At 34.6% G+C, this 19,093-nt stretch overlaps 1 protein-coding gene across 1 annotated transcript; it reads right to left on the reverse strand.

The window, feature by feature from the left end:
- Window positions 1–16,422: 16,422 nt before the first annotated feature.
- On the reverse strand, window positions 16,423–18,826 carry LOC127092631 (protein PHOSPHATE STARVATION RESPONSE 3). The gene is made up of 5 exons (XM_051031517.1): window positions 18,464–18,826; window positions 18,245–18,361; window positions 17,710–17,818; window positions 17,252–17,480; window positions 16,423–16,926 (listed from the first exon to the last, which is right to left on the reverse strand). The coding sequence occupies exons 1-5, from the start codon at window positions 18,588–18,590 to the stop codon at window positions 16,723–16,725; spliced, it is 786 nt and encodes a 261-aa protein (XP_050887474.1). The 5' UTR covers window positions 18,591–18,826; the 3' UTR covers window positions 16,423–16,722.
- Between the last annotated feature and the right edge of the window lie 267 nt (window positions 18,827–19,093).

The raw sequence follows: 19,093 nt of genomic DNA on the forward strand, positions 1-19,093 counted from the left end.
GTCTGAAGGCCTAAGGATCTAGGACCGAATAAAATTGATAGTTAAATTGTTTCTTTTATCTAATGGAAGGAAATAATAAGAATTTTGTTCATAAGATTCCTATTATTCTTCAAGTGGAAGATGATCCTAAGACTTATAAGGAAGCAATAGCTTCAAGGGTCTCCTCTTGTTTAGAAGAAAGTATCATAGTGTGACGATACACTAAACACCTACAAGTCTAGATTAATGACCAAGGATGTTTTTAAACCAAAATAAGGTGTTTGTCATTTGACATATATGAACTAGTAGCAAGCACAATGAAAATTAGAGCATCGTTTGCATCAACTTCTTTGCATAACCTTATAGTTCCTGAAATGGATTTCAACATAACATTCCTAAATAGAGATCTTGATGAGGAGATTTACATGGAGCAACTAGAAGTTTATGTGGAAATGTACAAAAGGTGTGCAAGTTTGAAAAATCCTTGTATGGATTAAAACAAGCACATAAACAATGATATCAAAAGTTTGACTCTGTCATTGTAAGATTCACCAATCAAGGGGAGACACACAACTTAGGGGATATTTTTCAATCATTATCAAAATACGAATTCAAAGAGTTTGTCATCATCAAAAGGGGATATTGTGAGGAATACATCTTATATATAGTTCAATTTTGATGAAGACAAAGATTATCAAAGAATAAAAGGTTCAAAAGTGTCATGCACGTCAATGATGAAGTTGATCAAGAAGGTTTAACATATAAATTCAAGTGAAGATTTGAGACAAGTGAACATAAGTAAGGTGTTCATTGAAATTTATACTATACTACATTAAATTGCTCATAATTTGATCTCTCACTTCACTTAAAACCTTCTTGCATCATCATGCATGATTATCTAAAAACATTCTTCATCCGATTCTTGTTACAAGTGTTTATACACAAAGTTCTGTAAAAATATTATCATATTCATTTGTCTCCATGTTGATTATATGATTGATCATTAGCAACAAGATGAATGGAATTTTAGAAACAAAGAGGTTTCTAACTTCCACATTCAAGATGAATGATCTTGGACTAGTTGACACACTTTTGGGGATCAAAGTAAAGCGAAATAGTGGAGGTTATGAACTTAGTGAAACACATTGTGTCGAGAAATTACTTGATACATTCAAACACTTACATTTCCAGAAAGTGAGTACTCTATTTCATCCAAGTGTCAAACTTCAAAAGATTATTGGAAAAGTTGTGGCTAAATTTGAATATGCAAGTCCATGCAATGTACTAGACCCTACATAACATTGGAAATTAGTAAACTTTGTAGGTTTTACTGGCAAACCAAATGGTGAGCACTGGAAGGCCATCATTAGGATTTTTGGCTATCTTATGAAAACAAAAAATCTTAGTCTCCATTATGGTAGATTTCCTGCCATATTAGAAGGACATGTCGATGCGAGTTGGATATCAAGTGTTGAATATCATAAATATTTATTTGGGTGGATATTTACACTAGCCAGGGATGCAATTTCTTGGAAAAGAAAGAAACAAATGTGGATCAGTCTCTCAACCATATAATTAGAGTTCCAGACTCTTGCTTCCGCTAGTGAAGAAGTAGAATGGTTGAGGGACCTTTTGTCGGAAGTTCCATTGGCTAAAGACAATGTTTCAATATTTCAAAGGTAGTCAAACCACTTTAACTAGAGCATACAAAAAGTGTAAAACAAAAAGTCTAGACAATTAGGACTTAGACATTCTTTCCTGAGAAAATTGATTAAGGATGTAATCATTTTATTCACATATATATGATCTAGATATAAGTTGCTTGATCCATTTACTAAACCACTAGCTAGATATTTAGTAAAGACTACCTCGAGAGGTATATGATTGAAAATCCTTGAAAAAGGGTTATGACAACAACAACAACCCAATCTGAAGTTAACAAGCCTTAACCTAAGATTCAGTATGTAACAATAAGTCATTGAATTGGATGTTTGTGCAACATTATATGACAATATTGACTATTACATATCGAGGGTTGAGTTTTCAAACTCTTAAAGAAGTACTATATCGAGGATAAGTATCTCAAGAGAATAGATATAATATGAACTTCACCTATGTGAATTTTGAGATGGTGCATCTCAAACTGAGAGTTGGAGTTTCTCTCATGAAAAATTCACGAAAATAGGAAAAAACACATGGCTAAAAATAGTGATATGCAAGAGATGTAGGCCAAGAACCACTAAAGAGTGTGTGTAAGGTAACATTGATATAATCATAAGGTATAACGGTTCAAAGCATAACTATCTAACATTCCAATTAAACTTTGTGTTATCCTTACTAAGGTTAAGTTCAAATCGAAAGATACTTAATTGTATTAACATTCTTTGTTTTTATTTTTTGGAATTAGTCTTGTCATTATTAGAACAAGTGGGGGATTATTTTAAATTATTAACAATTAATAATCTTGAGTTTGTCCCAAATGACAAGAAAACATGCAAGTGAAGATTAATCTTTGAATCCAGAAATAAGCAACACTTGTGAAAGTGTTGTAGTAGGTTGGAATTCAGAAACATGGAACACTTGTGAAGTGTTGCAATAAGTTTGAATTCGAAAATAGACATCACTTAGTGAAGTGTTTCATAATGAAAGTATACAACTCTTGAAGAAAGTTGTTATGGGTGAAATAATATAACTTTTGGTCAAAAGTATGTAAATTTTGGTTAAAAGTACTAACTTTTGGTAAAAAGGATGTAACCTTTTGGCAAAAGCATGTAAGTCTTGGTAAAAGGAAGTTATTTAATCAAGGTTAGCAAAAATCTAAGAACTAAAAAAAACTCACACTGTTTAAAGGATTCTAGTGAAATTAACAAGAAAAATCAATGGGTTACAGCATAAACATGGAGCATAACCAATTAACGAGAAAAAGAGTCGGAAAACGGTGAAGAGTGTTACCCAATGTTGATGGTGTTGAAATTAATTTACAATGTGTTGTTGTTGTTTTTGCTTAGTGTTTTCTGTTTAGACGCTTGGAGATGCACGGTTTATAAGAGTGGCAGCAAAGTCCAGTGGTTAGCGGCGACCGAAGTACTAGGTGTAGAAGGCATAATGTTGTTTGGTGGTGGACGCGCGAAGGTAACTATTTTGATGATTATGAAAGTGGTGCATGGTGTGGTTACTGTAGACAAATGAATGAGATAAGGTGAGGAGTTGGTGGTTCTGTGTGGAGTTGTCGCGAGTTATTGGTGTTTTGTGGTGATGTTTGAAGATGTTTCACGGTGGTGTAGATCTTTTGTGTCGAACAAGGGTGATTTACAAGGCTGAGATTGAAGGTGAGGAAGAACTGTGGAAGGTTTACATGGTTGTAGTGAGGCATATTAGGAATAGGTGAGAAGATATTAAGTTGTAGTATGGGTGATTGGTTTCGAAGGTTTAGTTAGGAGACTGAGAGGTATGTTGGAGAGAAAACTGAGTTGGTTTGAAAGTTAGTGAAAAAGATTCAGGATTTTTTTTTGTGTATAACGTGAGAGCGAGGGTATGAGCGGTTGAGAGAGGAAATCTTTGGAAAAATTTGAGTTGTATTTATTTATTTCTTCTTTTTGTTTTTATGCAATTGAGAGAGAGAGAGAGAGAGAGAGAGAGAGAGAGTCCTCATATGTGTGAGTTGTCATGTCCATAATGGAGGGAAAGGGGAGTGAGGTTAATTGGATGAGGTAATTGATTTATTCCATTTAGAAAGAGACGTTGGGGAGAGGATAAGGTGATCATTTATAATGCACCATACGTCCCTTGGTCATTGGGAGAGAATTACATCAATAGTTGTGCCTTGATTTTTTGGATCCATTTGAAGATATAATGGACACCTGGAGGCGTATGAGTCGATAGGAAATTAAGATATTTTTCTTTTCTGATTTTTTCATTATTAATATTATTATTAGTTGATTTTTGATTGGATGATGGAAATGGGCATGGATAGCAAACACGAGTCATTGATTAATTTAAATTAATGATCAAGATTGAATCAAAGAAACACAAATTAATTTTAAATATCAAAGTTACCCCTTCTAGAAGTTTTAATTAATTTAAATGAGATTAAATCAATTAAAACAACTAAAATTGACACTTTCTTAAATAATTATGATAAAACTAAAATAAAGACATGGAAATTCCTATTTAAATTTTCTGAATATTTTAACAAAAGAATAAAAATAAATTGACTGAATATGAATAAAATTTGGACGCAAAAATGCCCGGAAAATTAAAATGAACGCACTAAAATGATCAACATGAAATAAACTTCTCAGAAACATACAGATTTTTATTAAATTTTGAAGTAAAAAGTGTCAGGTTGAAAGGGCTCAGATTAATCAAAATGGGATTGAAAAAGGAGTCGAAAAAGTAAAACGAGCACGTCGGGTTAAACCATGTGAAACATAGATTAATAAAAGTGATGTCTGCATGCCCAGTCTTTAAGTTTTTCGTCTGCTAATCTTACATATATTTGAGAAATGATTCAACCGCTATGCCTGTATATCCGAAAATTTATTCTGGTTGATATTTTAGGTACTATGCGTGACGTGAGACATGCTATGATATGCAAATGATGCAATGTAAAAATAAAGTCAGATGTATGAAAGTTTTAAAATGCCTGGACAAAATTGGGGTATGAAAAAATCCACTCTGACTATACATAATTATTCGAGAACAAAAGATGCAAAACAACCCCACTCTGACTGTAATTAAATATATTCATTACATCAATAGTAACTCACAACTCAAATCACACTTCTTATTAACTCATAAACAATTATGCACAAAATTTACATCACGTCATACTTTAACTTTTATCACACATTTTCACACCTACAAATAATACTCATTTATATATAATTTCACTTCACAATACATAATTAATTATATAATTTAATTAATTAACTCATGTTCATCATCAAGCATGTACAATAAGTCACATAATTATACATACATTTCATAACATATAGTCACACATCATTAAAACATGTATAAATCACTACCATGATGTAGCTTTGTGAGTTATCTTTCCAACACTTTGAGTCGCGCCTCAATCTGAGTGCCGAAACTCAAGTTATGATAAATATTGTATTTGAACAAAGTATGTATGGTCGTGACGGGTGGGCCGTCACAAAGTTGACGAACGTCACAAAGCTGGACGAAATGATGGGTAGTGCATCACAATGGTCACGCCTGTCACCGCTGCAGAATACAAAACCGCTGAAAAATGCATAATTCTGCGTTTTTTCACCATTTGGGGTCTTTCGGACCTTCGATTTCGATTTTGTTAAAAGTTAAACGCTCAGAATTTTACACACAATAATTATATAACAATTATACAACAATAAACATAAATTATACATACCCAACATTAAATAATCATCAATCAATCATGGAATTTAACATGTAATTTGATAACCCCAATTTAACATTTAAACTCATGTTTATGAACAAATAGCATATGCAACAATTGTACCAAATACAGTACATGAATTTGCAATTAAATCATGGCATTCAAACATAATTGTAATTATATTATTCATCACACAACTTAATCAACAAAAGGGAGAAAAATCCTATTGGAGGTTAAGGGAAACCTCTCTACCCTTTCATTTGTTAAGCATCCATAGATGAAGAATCTTCCCCTTACCTTACAATTCTAGAAAATTCAGCAAGACGAGCCTCTAGTGATATCTTCTCTCAAGCCCTAACACTCCCTTCTAAATCTCTTCTCTCCAATTCCCTTGTTTTCACGCACTCATGAAAAAGCCTCTAAAAACCTAATTTGTCTAGCTTTTTAAAATATATACTATTTTATTTAATTTCTATTATTTGCACCTTTTGTCCAAGTTTAACTCTAATGTACTTATCACTAAACTCCCTTAATTCATAAAATTGGCCCAATTATACATATTATCTCTAATTTCCAATTAATTAATTTAATTAATTCCGATTAACCCAATTAATTAACACAAAATACCATAAATACCGTCACCGGACAAACATATAACATATTCGCAAAAATAGTAATTTAAATAAAATACTAAACTAAATAAAATAAATAATTAAATAAGCGAATAATTAAATCGGCTTAATTTTTAGGTATCACTCAATTTAAGACCCTTGGGGGCTATAAATACGTTGGTACCATTGTAGATGTTTGATTGGCTGCATTTTGTGTTAAAACACTAACTGTACTCTGATGTCTTGACTGATGTCATGACATACTTGAGTAGTATGCTGCAGGTTTAGCTAATACAGGATTTACTGAATGTCAAACTAGATGTTATGACATTCTTCCATGACAGTAAATACTGAACTATAGAATAATTGGTTTTTCTGTTATAGCTCAGTATTGAGTTCAGTCTGTTTTTCAGGAGAGTAGCAGACCTGACACATAGCCTACTGTCTGAATGTCAAACTGAATGTTATGACATTCATCATTGACAGCATATACTGAATAATAGGCAGGTTGGTTTTTCTGCTACAGTCAGTATTTATTTCAGTCTGTTTTTCAGGAGGATAATAGACCTGGCATATGGCCCATTGTCTAAATGTCAAACTGGATGTTGTGACATTTATCTCTGACAACTGATACTGAACTATAGACTGGTTGGTCTTTTACAGTTCAACATTTAGTACACTTTGTTCTCAGGAAAATAACAGACCTAGCATATGGTCTATGTTCTGGACGTAAAACTGAATGTTATGACATTCATTCCTGACAGCATATGCTAAAGTGTAGGATGGTTAGTTTTTCTGTTTCAGTATTTTTCTTAGGCTATTTTTCAGGAATCCAACAGCTGAGCTAAAATCCAGGAAACTAACAACTAAGCTACAATTAATGGACCTAACAAATAGCCTATTTGTTAGCACCCTAATATGTGGAAATTAGGTTAACTTGCTTAACCTTATTTCTAGGAAATACAAGTACAAGGCCCAAGTGCTGCAATATAAAAGGATGGCAATCCTGATTTCAGAACTTAGGGGTTTTTAGCGTGAAGCATTCATTGTTCCATTATACTTCACTGCTGTAGTTTTATGTGTGTCTTGTATTAGGTGTAACTTGTGAGCCAAGCAATTATCACCTAGATGATTGCATTGGACTAGGGTGTTCATTGAGTTGTAAGTGTTGTGTCACTCTAAGCTTTTAAGCGTGAGTGCTGTGTTTCTTGATTAAAGCTGTTAAGCACAATCAAGAGTTGTTTGAAGTATAACTTCGCCATTTAACTTTAAACTAATTAAAGGTTGTAATCACTGTGGTGACTGAGGGGGAGTGAGTAGGAACTCTGATCTTAGTTTAAGATTGAAATTGCATTGGGTAGGTATTAAGTGATAGGATTAAACAGTTGGTTTAAGGTCTGAATTAATACTACTAATAGTGGATTTCCTCCCTGGCTTGGTAGCCCCCAGACGTAGGTGTGTTTGTCACCGAACTGGGTAAACAATTCCCTGTGTTATTTATTGCACTTACAATTACCTGCTGTAAACATTCCTGTCTGCGCAGAATCGGATGTCATAACATCTTGTGTGACATCGATAGTCTATTAACTAGAATTTCAATTGGCATCAGAGCAGGCACCCTGCCTGTTAATTTCTGGGTGAGATCTAGGGACGTTACTTTCTAGTACCATGGACAAGGATGTAGGATTCTCAAATAGACCACCCATGTTGGATGGTTCTAACTATGATGACTGGAAACCTCGTATGATAGCCTTCTTGAGGTCTCTAGATAGCAAGGTCTGGAGAGCTGTCAACAAAGGATGGGAATATCTAACGAAGACAGGTAAAGATGGAATCATTTTGCAAATTCCTGAAGAAGAGTGGGACAAGGAGCAAGAGGCACTAGCCCTTGGAAACTCTAAGGCCTTGAATGCACTGTTCAATGGAATAAATAAGAACATTTTCAGACTAGTGCATCACTGTGAACTGGCTAAAGAAGTTTAGGATACTTTCAAAACAACTCATGAAGGTACCTCCAAGGTGAGGATGTCTAAACTTCAGATGCTGACCACCAAGTTTGAAAACCTGAGGATGAAAGAGGATGAGACTATTCATGACTTCCATATGAATATTCTTGAAATTGCCAACACTTCTGGTGGCTTAGGAGAGAAAATGGCTGAAGAAAAACTTGTAAGAAAGATTCTCAGATCATTTCCAAAGAGATTTTCCATGAAGGTCACAACTATAGAAGAGGCTCAAGATATCTGCAATATGAAGGTTGATGAGCTTATTGGTTCTCTCCAAACCTTTGAAATGGGCTTGTGTGAGAATGTTGAAAAGAATAACAAAAGCATAGTTTTTGTATCAAATACTGAAGAGGATTCAGAAGAAGGAAATACTGGAGGTGATGAAAGCATATCAGAAGCCATAGCCATGCTTGGGAGACAGTTCAACAAGTTCATAAAGAAGATTGATCAAAAAGGTAGACCAAATGTCAAGAACATTTCGTCTGACATCAGGAAAAGATCAACATCTGAAGAAAAGTTCAACCAAGGCAAGGGAATCCAGTTTCATGGATGTGAAGGTTTTGGACACGTTAGAGCTGAATATCCTACTTACCTTAAGATGCAAAGGAAGGGACTATCTGTCACCTGGTCTGAAGGAGACTCTGAGAGTGAATCAGAAGGAGAATCTGCTAAACATGTCACTGCACTAACAAGTGTCTGTGCCTTTGATGATGAATCAAGTGGAGATGAACCGACTTTTGATGAACTTGCTGCTTCATATAAAGAGCTATATGTCAAAAGTGCAGAAGTGTGTATACAAGGAGAAAAGCAGAAAAAACTCATCAAGGAGCTGGAAAATGAGAAAAAGGAGCATCTGACAGTCATAGATGGTCTAAATGGTGAGATAACCTTGCTGATTTCCAAGCTAGATCAAATGACAAAATCCATCAGAATGCTGAATAAAGGAACTGATACGTTGGAAGAGATTCTAAAGGTGGGACAGAAGTCAGGAACCATGTCTAGTTTAGGCTTTGTTAAGAAATCCTCAGCTGAACTCAAACACTCAAAGGCTGAAGTTCAGAAACTCAAGCAGAAGTCACAACCAATGTCTCAACATCAGGGAACCAGGATGAGTAACCATCAGAAGAAGAAATTTCAGAGATGGAGATGTCACTACTATGGTAGATTTGGTCATATAAAAGCCTTCTGCTACAGGATGCATGGTTATCCTAATCAAACCCCTCATGTCAGACCTAAGCATAAGGCATCTAAGTATAATGCCCCCGTCAAGAACCGACAATGGGTTGCTAGGTTAGCTCACACAACTCTAAAGGCATCTACCAGAGAAGACTGGTACTTTGATAGTGGTTGCTCAAGACATATGACTGGTATGGAGAATTTATTGGTGGGTATACAACCTCACACTACCAGTTATGTGACCTTTGGTGATGGTGCTAAAGGAAAAATCAAAGGTGTTGGTAAGTTGGACAGCTATGGAGTTCCAGAACTGAATAATGTGATGTTAGTAAAAGGACTAACTGCTAATCTCATCAGCATAAGCCAGCTGTGTGATCAAGGTCTCTATGTTCAGTTCACTAAGGAATTATGTGTTGTGACGAATGAAGATAATCAGAAAGTTATGAGAGGATCCAGATCCAAAGATAACTGCTATCTATGGGAACCTAAAGTCTCAAACTACTCCTCAATTTGCTCCTCAGCCAAGGAAGAACAGGAGGTGAAGTTGTGGCATAGACGTCTTGGTCATCTTCATTTAAGGGGAATGAAAAAGATCATATCCAAGGAAGCAGTTAGAGGAATCCCAAAGCTGCTTATTGATGAAGGAAGAGTCTGTGGAGAATGCCAGGTTGGCAAGCAAACCAAGATGTCACATCCTAACCTGGGACATCCTACAACATCCAAAACTCTGGAACTGTTGCACATGGACTTAATGGGACCTATGCAGGTTGAAAGTCTGGGTGGAAAGAGATATGCCTATGTGGTTGTTGATGACCATTCCAGATACACATGGATAAGCTTCATCAGAGAAAAATCAGATGCATTTGATGTCTTCAAAGATCTGTGCATCAGACTTCAAAGGGAAAAGGATAGTTGTGTTGTCCGAATTAGGAGTGACCATGGGACCGAGTTTAAAAATTCCAAGTTTGATGAGTTCTGCTCATCTGAAGGAATAAGTCATGAGTTTTCCTCACCTATTACTCCTCAGAAAAATGGGATAGTTGAAAGGAAAAACAGAACTATTCAAGAATCTGCCAGAGCTATGATTCACGCAAAGAAGTTTCCTATGCACTTTTGGGCTGAAGCTATGAATACAGCTTGCTATGTTCACAACAGATTTACCTTGAGAAAAGGAACCTCTTCCACTCTGTATGAAATATGGAAAGGCAGAAAACCTACTGTGAAGTACTTTCATATCTTTGGAAACAAATGTTACATTCTTACAGATCGTGAACAGAGAAGGAAAATGGACCCCAAAAGTAATGAGGGTATATTCCTAGGATACTCTACTAACAGTAGAGCTTACAGAGTTTTCAACTCCAGAACCAATGTCCTGATGGAATCCATAAATGTGATTGTGGATGATAAAGAGGAAGGAGACAATGCCATAGAGGATGTTGGAACATTCCTTGAGACTTCAACAGACATACCAGTCAAGACTGAAGATGTACAGGATACTCCTCCTGAATTTGAGGTAGATGCATCCAACAAGGTGCCCTCTATTAGAATTCAGAAAGACCACCCTAAGGATCTTATCATAGGGGATCCCAATAGTGGTGTGACTACCAGATCAAGGGAGAACAGCTCAAATTCCTATTTTGTATCCAAGGTTGAACCACAAAATGTGAAAGAAGCCCTGACTGATGAATATTGGATCAATGCCATGCAAGATGAACTGGAGCAGTTTAAAAGGAATGAAGTTTGGGAGTTAGTTCCACGACCTGAAGGGACTAACATCATTGGTACCAAGTGGATCTACAAGAACAAGTCTGATGAGAAAGGAGTAATCACTAGGAATAAAGCAAGACTATTGGCACAAGGATATACTCAAGTTGAAGGGGTTGATTTTGATGAGACTTCTGCACCAGTTGCAAGGCTTGAATCAATAAGATTGCTGTTAGGTGTTGCCTGCATTCTGGAGTTCAAATTGTTCCAAATGGATGTGAAGAGTGCCTTTTTAAATGGCTACTTGAATGAAGAAGTCTATGTGGAACAACCTAAAGGGTTCTGTGATCCTAACCTGCCAAAACATGTGTACAAGTTGAGGAAAGCTTTGTATGGGTTGAAGCAAGTTCCTAGAGCTTGGTATGAAAGGTTGACTGAATTTCTGACCTCTAATGGGTACAGAAAAGGAGGGATAGATAAGACCTTGTTTGTGAAGGATGAAGATGGCAAAATCATGATTGCACAAATTTATGTGGATGATATTGTCTTTGGTGGAATGTCAGATAAAATGGTGAAACATTTTGTTAACCAGATGCAATCTGAATTTGAAATGAGTCTGGTTGGGGAATTGACTTATTTTCTTGGACTGCAAGTTAACCAAATGGAGGATTCTATGTTTCTCTCCCAAAGCAAATATGCCAAGAACATAGTTAAGAAGTTTGGTATGGATAATGCTAGTAACAACAGAACTCCTGCACCTACTCATTTAAAATTAACTAAAGATGAAGGAGGTTCTAGTGTTGATCAATGCTTGTATAAAAGCATGACAGGTAGTCTACTATATCTAACTGCCAGTAGACCTGATATTGCATATGCAGTTGGTGTGTGTGCTAGATACCAAGCAGAACCCAAAGTGAGCCACTTAAATAAAGTCAAGAGAATTCTCAAGTATGTCAATGGGACTTGTGACTATGGTATGCTATACTCTCATGGCTCTGATCCTGTCTTATCTGGGCATTGTGATGCTGATTGGGCTGGGTGTGCTGATGATAGAAAAAGCACATCAGGAGGATGTTTCTTTTTGGGAAACAATCTCATATCGTGGTTCAACAAGAAACAGAATTGTGTATCATTGTCCACTGCAGAGGCTGAGTACATAGCAGTTGTTCCTAACTGGTATGGATGAAACAGATGTTGACTGAGTACAATGTCTCTCAGAATGTCATGACATTGTTCTGTGACAATCTCAGTGCCATTAATATTTCAAAGAATCCCATCCAACACAGCAGGACCAAACATATTGACATTAGACATCACTTCATCAGAGATCTGGTGGAAGACAAAGTGATTACCTTGGAACATGTAGCTACTAAAGTACAACTTGCTGACATATTCACAAAGGCTTTGGATGCTACTCAGTTTGAAAATTTAAGGGGCAAATTGGGAATATGCCTTTCTGAGGATTTATAGCAACCAAGGATGTTTGGAATGTATTATTTAATATTTCTAACTATTAAACAATTGAAAGTGTGCTCTGACTGGTCAACAGATCATAGATATTTCACTTGCAGCAAGTGTGTTAACAAGATGTTAAGGAGATATCCTAACATGAGACAGCCTATGTACCTGCTGAAGTTCAAGAACATGTTCATGCAGGAGTGCTTCAAGATGTCATACACAAAGTCATGGCATCTGATATGGTTGTACCTGCTGTGAAGAAAGAGTGTGTGTGTCTACTTGATCAAAGTTGTGAAGCAATATCAAGTGGGTGTTGTCTTGATCAAGGCTGAGAAGCAAGATCAAGAGGAGGTATTCTTGATTGAAACTGTGAAGTAAAATCAAGATTGTGTTTCTGACAAGTGTGTGTAATTTATTTTGTTTTGGTCTGTAATTTTAAGTGTTGCTTTGGAAAATTTTTTGACAAAAAGGGGGAGTAACACCTGTGCCCCAGGACAACAGATTTGCTATGTGCTTGAACAGATATTGAAGATCCTGTAATCCAGAGGTTGTGCTGCAGCTTGATGTTCACCTTCTATGTGTGATGAGTGTGAGTGTGTTGCTGTTTACTATCTGTATGTGTGTGGCTGTTTGAAGTTTCTATTTAACTTTTGTGTGTGCTGAGTGTGCTGCTGTTCTGAGTGTATTAGCTATGGTAATTCTCTGCTAGGATGTGTGTTCTCCGCTGCTGTGAACTCTATTACAAATCTTCTCAATCAAGATTTGAATTTGAAACATGAGGTTGAAGTAGAAAGTATTTCAATTGCAAGTGGTTTTGAGCTTTCAAAATGGAAGTGGTTTTGAGCTTTCAAAATGATTTATAGGTGCTGGAGATCAAGCACAAAAATAAGTGAAAAATGATTGTTAGATTCAAGTCAAAAACATTTGTTGATCTGAGTCAAATCAACAAGTAGATTGGAACAAGATAAACATAAACGAAGTAACTAATTTTCTTGCGATTTGAGTCAAGTTATAACTATGATTCAAGTCATAAAGAGTCATGATTTGAGTCATGTATAAATTATGATTCGAATTAATTTAGACAACCCCAAATAGGAAAAAGTGAGAAACTATGTGATTCGAGTTATGTGTATGTGGTGATTCGAATCAAACTAGGAAGAGGCTAACATAACATTGTGTGATTCAAATCATGTGCAACTTGTGATTCGATTCACAAATACAAAATCCTTCATTTTTTCCTCTGTTTGATTTGATTCGAGTCATGGTTTGTGACTTATTTGAGTCACACACATGAAATCTTAATTTTCCAAGTTTTTCATAATAATTTGAGATTCCACATCCCATATGATTATTCTTCCATTTATAATTATTCTTCAATTTATAATTATTCTTCCATTTATGATTATTCTTCCATTTATAATTATTCTTCAATTTATAATTATTCTTCCATTTATGATTATTCTTCCATTTACTCAACCAATTGACTTAAAACATAATGATCACACTCAAATACAAATACTTGAATTATGCATGCAAAAACGAGTGGATTCAAAACTTAATACAAAGATGTATAATTGAAGAACTACCCTTAAAGGTCCTCTAAATTATGTATATTATACTTTGTCAAAACTACTCTCTGAGCGGGTTTTTTAAACTCATTTTCTAAAGCTGACAAAAACCCTCAAAAATACCATTTTGGAGGTGGCATCTAAAAAGCTAGATCAAATTCACAAGTTGGTAATGGTGGGAATTTGGAAAAAATGAAATTCCAAAGAAAAATCACATTTATCTTTTACATAAGAAGGAAAATTAAGTTTGATAATTTTTTCAGTGATTTTATTTTTCAAAGTAGAAGTTGTATCATAAATAGTTCGACTAAGTTGATAGGGATTATACGCAGTGTTAATGTTGAAAAGCTCGAATTTCCTTGATGTGCATACCTCGACCTTTATTCTTTTGTTTTTGTATAGAGGAAAAAAATGTAGGTTAAACATTGTAGCAGAGTCAAGTGATCCACAAAAACATCTTTATGATATGTTGTCCACCATTCTTCAATTATTCTTGTGCATTAATAAGAAGCTAGAAACTCAAAAGGGGTTAGATTAATGACTTCTTGGATATTAAAATCTAAACATGCTTGATATTCCCTTTTCGAATGTGTGGTGTTGGCCAAACAGATTTCCTCACTATTGATAAAAAGAGACTTTGGTAAGAATTATCTAAAGCCAAATTATCTAGCCACCAAGTTTGGCTGATAACTAACAAGCCCCAGGCTAGCCTTCCCCGTCAAGATTCTAGTTGACAAAATAGTAGGTTTGAGTAAATTTACCCAAATATCAAGGGCTTCAGAATGGTGTTCAGAAGAAGAAGGTGAGGATTCTCTTCTAAAGCAATTTGGTTCATGACTTCGATTGACGAATGAAGCCATAGTGGAGACGAATGTGGCACAATTCAAATAAACAAATAAATATTTGGTGAAGATTTCCTTTGTTGATAAACCAACATCTTATGGGGTCAGCAGAGAGGGCCTAGTACCTTCTCCTAGTCTATCTTCAACCAGTCTTGCTAGATCAGATGGGATGGTAACCTTCAAAGAAGGTTCAAAATTTGCATTAAGCCAGAGTTGTAAGAGCCATATGTGGCCAGAAATCAAGAGGTTTTCTTCAGAATTGGTTATGGATTTTAGTTCAAGAGAAGCAAACTCTAAAGACTCCTAAAGAGAATCCAAGATCAGTTTGCTGAGGCATACATTTCCCCCCTCATGAATCTGAGTTGCTTGCACGATGACCTTTGAATAGGAACCATGATGGTAGGTGCTTGCACGTTGCATACGTGACAATTGAGTGAAAATAGGCATGGTGTCAGTTTAACGGCGAAAGTCATGATGACAACAACATATGTATGATGACTTGGATATTATTGTGAGTTTTACTAAAAATGCCATCATTCTGTCATATTGTAGATATGATCGAAAAATGACCTTTTTGGGGGCATCTGTTAGCTTGAGAATTTTATCTTAGTGTTTCGACATGAAAGTAAGGTATAAAGGTATGAAATGACATAGTGTAATATTACCAAACTATAGTTTCAACATATTAATTAATTCGACATGGGTGATGAATTCGACCCACCTATCAGGGACGGTGAGTTCAACTTGCTTATCAGGTGTTTTAAGACTTAACATTTTCTTGAATCCAAGGATTGAATAACTTAGAGGCATTTTCGACACCAGGCCATAAAATTCGATAGGAGAACTCTTTGACAGAGGCAGTTAGAGGGCTGGAAGACAACTTTGACAATGGTAGCAATTTAAGGCAGATTAAAAACTAACGACATGTGGAATTACATCAAAAGAGAGAAGCCCAGGTAGCAAGATACATGTCAAATCCTGGAGAAATAACAATTGTCGACAGTTGTTGATGTACATAATATATAAGTAGATTTAGTCTTTAGGAGAAGGGTTCGCATTTTCATTATGTTCTATTTAGAATTCACACATCTAAGTCACATAGATAAAGATTTTGTGAGAAATATATAAACTTGTGTCTCACTTTTAATTTAAGTAGTTTTCTTGATTGTTTTTACTACATTTCTTCATTTACTTTATCCTTTCCAGCGATCCTGCTTTTTACTCATTAGAATTTCTATCCAGTTGATCTAAATTCGAACTTTAAGCTTTTAAGTACAAATACATTTTTCTTAAGTTTTTCGCACAAATTATTTTTATAATTTTTTCGAGTTAATCCCTTAAATAAACTAAAACTTATAATCAGTTTACTAAAAATACCACTGAACACTAAATTAAAAGACAAAATGAATTAAATGACCTAAATGTTTTGGCACGTATCTTTTGAAGAATTTAAGTGCAATAATAGCACTTTTAAAAGGAGTCAATTTTTCCTCAATCAAACGAAGGTTAGGCGAATATTCCATTTGATTCTATTTATAAGAAAACAATTACTTTTTAAATTCATTGAATATATAATATATTTGGAGAAAATATAGACTAAATATATTAGTTATCCAATAACTTTTAAAAGTAAACTTTTTAAAATAAATAAGACCCGAGATAATGCAAAATAGTCCTATTTACAAGATAGCTGAATGTTTTTGAAATTCACATAATTCCACACAAAAGGGATTATTTTTCCTCATTTTTGTAACACATTAAAAACCCAATTATCATTGCAAAGGTAACTTTTCCCCAATGAAAAGCTTTCTTCACCCTCTCTTTAATGTTGTCTTCTTCTCTTTAATGGTGTTCTATATGTAAGGCAACATGGAGGGTGGTGAATTTGACCCAATACATATACAATGTTTTGTTCCAAGAGGAGTATAATAGTACTACCATTCAAAGAATGTTAGTACTAAGTACCAACATGCATAAAAAACACAATCCATTTAACATTCAAATAGCCAAAGATAGATCCAAATTAATTCTGTTTTGGACAGTAGAACAACCCATATAGTTACTAAATCCAGAGTCTCTAACATCATTATTTTTTTGAGGCAATGAAATTGATAATGACAATTCACAACCTCCTATATCTTCTTCTTCTTTTGCACGTACACTCTTTTCATTCACATTCTTTTTTTCATTTAACTTTGTTCCCTGAAAAAAAAAGAATGAAATTGTAAAAATGATGGCATTTTGAATTTAAATATTTAAGCAGGACCACTAAAATTTTACAAGTCTGAAGTTAAATAATTTGGTAGGACCACTGAAATGTAGAAATGATTAGTGTACAAATTCAATGCAATCATTATAGTTTTTTTCTTTGGCACAGTGCATGTGCAATTGATTCTCGATTTCCCCTACCACCAATTTTATTACAAAATTTTAGTTACATTTTCGTAGATTAGTCACAGTTTAATTTTAACGGATTATGTTTTGGGACAGATAAACTGTGACGAATATTTTATTGAATTATAAGTACCTTGAGCAAATGAGTTTCTTGTTTTGGTAGCATTGTGCAATATTGTGGTTCAGGAGTGATCTTCCATATTGAACCATCAACACAAATGTTCTTTATTCCTTTCTGCTGCTCCTGAACCATGTCCTGCACATAATCATAGAATCTTGTGTATGGATTGGGAACTGCTTCACATAAACTTTCCCTGCATTCTAAGATTCCTGAGAATGAACTTTTCTTCTCGATTCTAGCTCTGATCATCAAGAGAATCCAAATGTTAATGAAATAGTTTTTAAACCGAAATAATATCGTATCAATGTTTGGTTCTGATTAGACGGTCATGATGTGGCTGACTACGTATTATGACAGCTAACAATCTAAATTTATATAAAATTAGGAAAATTTTATTATATTACGTATTAGTCCTTTGAAAAGTATGAAATTATTTGGATGGATAAAAAAAATTATAAAGCTATGGTTACCTTTTTGGGGAGAAATTTGTGTAGGTAAAGAGAGAATCAGATTCCTTTCCAATAGATCCATCATCATTCTCTTGAAAAGATTGTCTTTTATGTACGGATATAGTCCTATCTGTCACATATAAACCAACACATTAAGGAAATTATAGATCGTAAAGTTTGTTGGGAATAATTACTTCATGGCCCAATACCATTTAATTACATGCATGGTTTTGATTTGAAGTAACACCAACTATAAATGAATTCATATTAAAAAAGTGTGTTAGAAAAAACTTGTAAATCACGGTGAGACAGACACTACAAATACCAGCTTCTTAAAATCACAGCGAAAACGAAACCTTAAACATGATTAAGTGATGTTAACAAGATTTATAAGGTGACCAAAAATAATATTTATACGAAAACTTCTAAACTTGTGCATGGAAACTTAACATTCTCATGAATAATATTTTAATAAAAACCAATTATTTGAATACCATACTAAGAAATAACAAATATCCAATACATATAGTAATGAAGGTGAAAGAATGTTTGGTACCTTGGTTGTTACATGAGTCACTTCTCATGCTCCTATACATCTGCAAATGGCTTTTGACATGTGAAATTGTAAGCCCTTTAACATCCATCAACTGAAGAACAAGCTTAGGAGTAGCCTCTACACAAACAAAACATAAAACATGAGATATATATTAAACATAGTACTAGACAAAAAAAAAAACATGAAAAAAACAATAACAAAGTAGAAATGAATATATACTTTGATGACCACCAAGAGTTTCAATGGCATAAACAAAACAACGATGAAGTTCTGGTGTCCATCTTAAACGAGGAACTTTTGATCTTACATATTGTCTCACTACACCTTCTCTTCCACAACTAGCCATTTTCAAATCCAAAAGGGTCCTCAAAAAATCACTTTTTTTTTTGTTCTACTTAGCTTGATAGTAGTAGTAGTAATAGTATATAAGAGTGTGAAGAAAACAGAATGATGATTGTGAAAGGGTTAAAATATCGAGAGAAAAGGACATGACAAAGGGAAGAGTCTGCAAATTCCTTAACATGTCACTGATAATACCTTATGCCTTATGGTAGGTGTTGTCCCTTAACGTGTCCCCCCTCCCCTACCCCCCTATATAACCTTAGTTACAAGTGAAAAAAAATGAAATCTCAAAAAAAAAAGCACTTAACTTTTTCAGAGATTAAAATCACGGGGAGGTATTCTGATATTGTAAATCATTGTGCCTATGCAACAATATACCAATACTACTATATAGGTACTTTCAGTATCTTTTGTTACTGTCAAACTTTGACCTTTCGATTGACTAGTAAATAAATACTACTATGTGCGACAAGATTGTAATAATCACTCAGTAAGAATATAATAGAT

The sequence above is a fragment of the Lathyrus oleraceus genome, chromosome 6, assembly GCF_024323335.1.
Source record: "Lathyrus oleraceus cultivar Zhongwan6 chromosome 6, CAAS_Psat_ZW6_1.0, whole genome shotgun sequence".
In the NCBI taxonomy this organism is placed as follows: Eukaryota; Viridiplantae; Streptophyta; class Magnoliopsida; order Fabales; family Fabaceae; genus Lathyrus; species Lathyrus oleraceus.

Excerpts from the sequence above, each read along its gene's own strand:
- LOC127092631 (XM_051031517.1), bottom strand. The coding sequence starts at position 18,590 with ATGGCTAGTTGTGGAAGAGAAGGTGTAGTGAGACAATATGTAAGATCA. Across the intron at positions 17,481-17,709 it reads ACAAATTTCTCCCCAAAAAG|AGCTAGAATCGAGAAGAAAA; the intron begins GTAACCATAGCT and ends CTTGATGATCAG. Across the intron at positions 16,927-17,251 it reads AAGAAACTCATTTGCTCAAG|GGAACAAAGTTAAATGAAAA; the intron begins GTACTTATAATT and ends TTTTTTTTTCAG.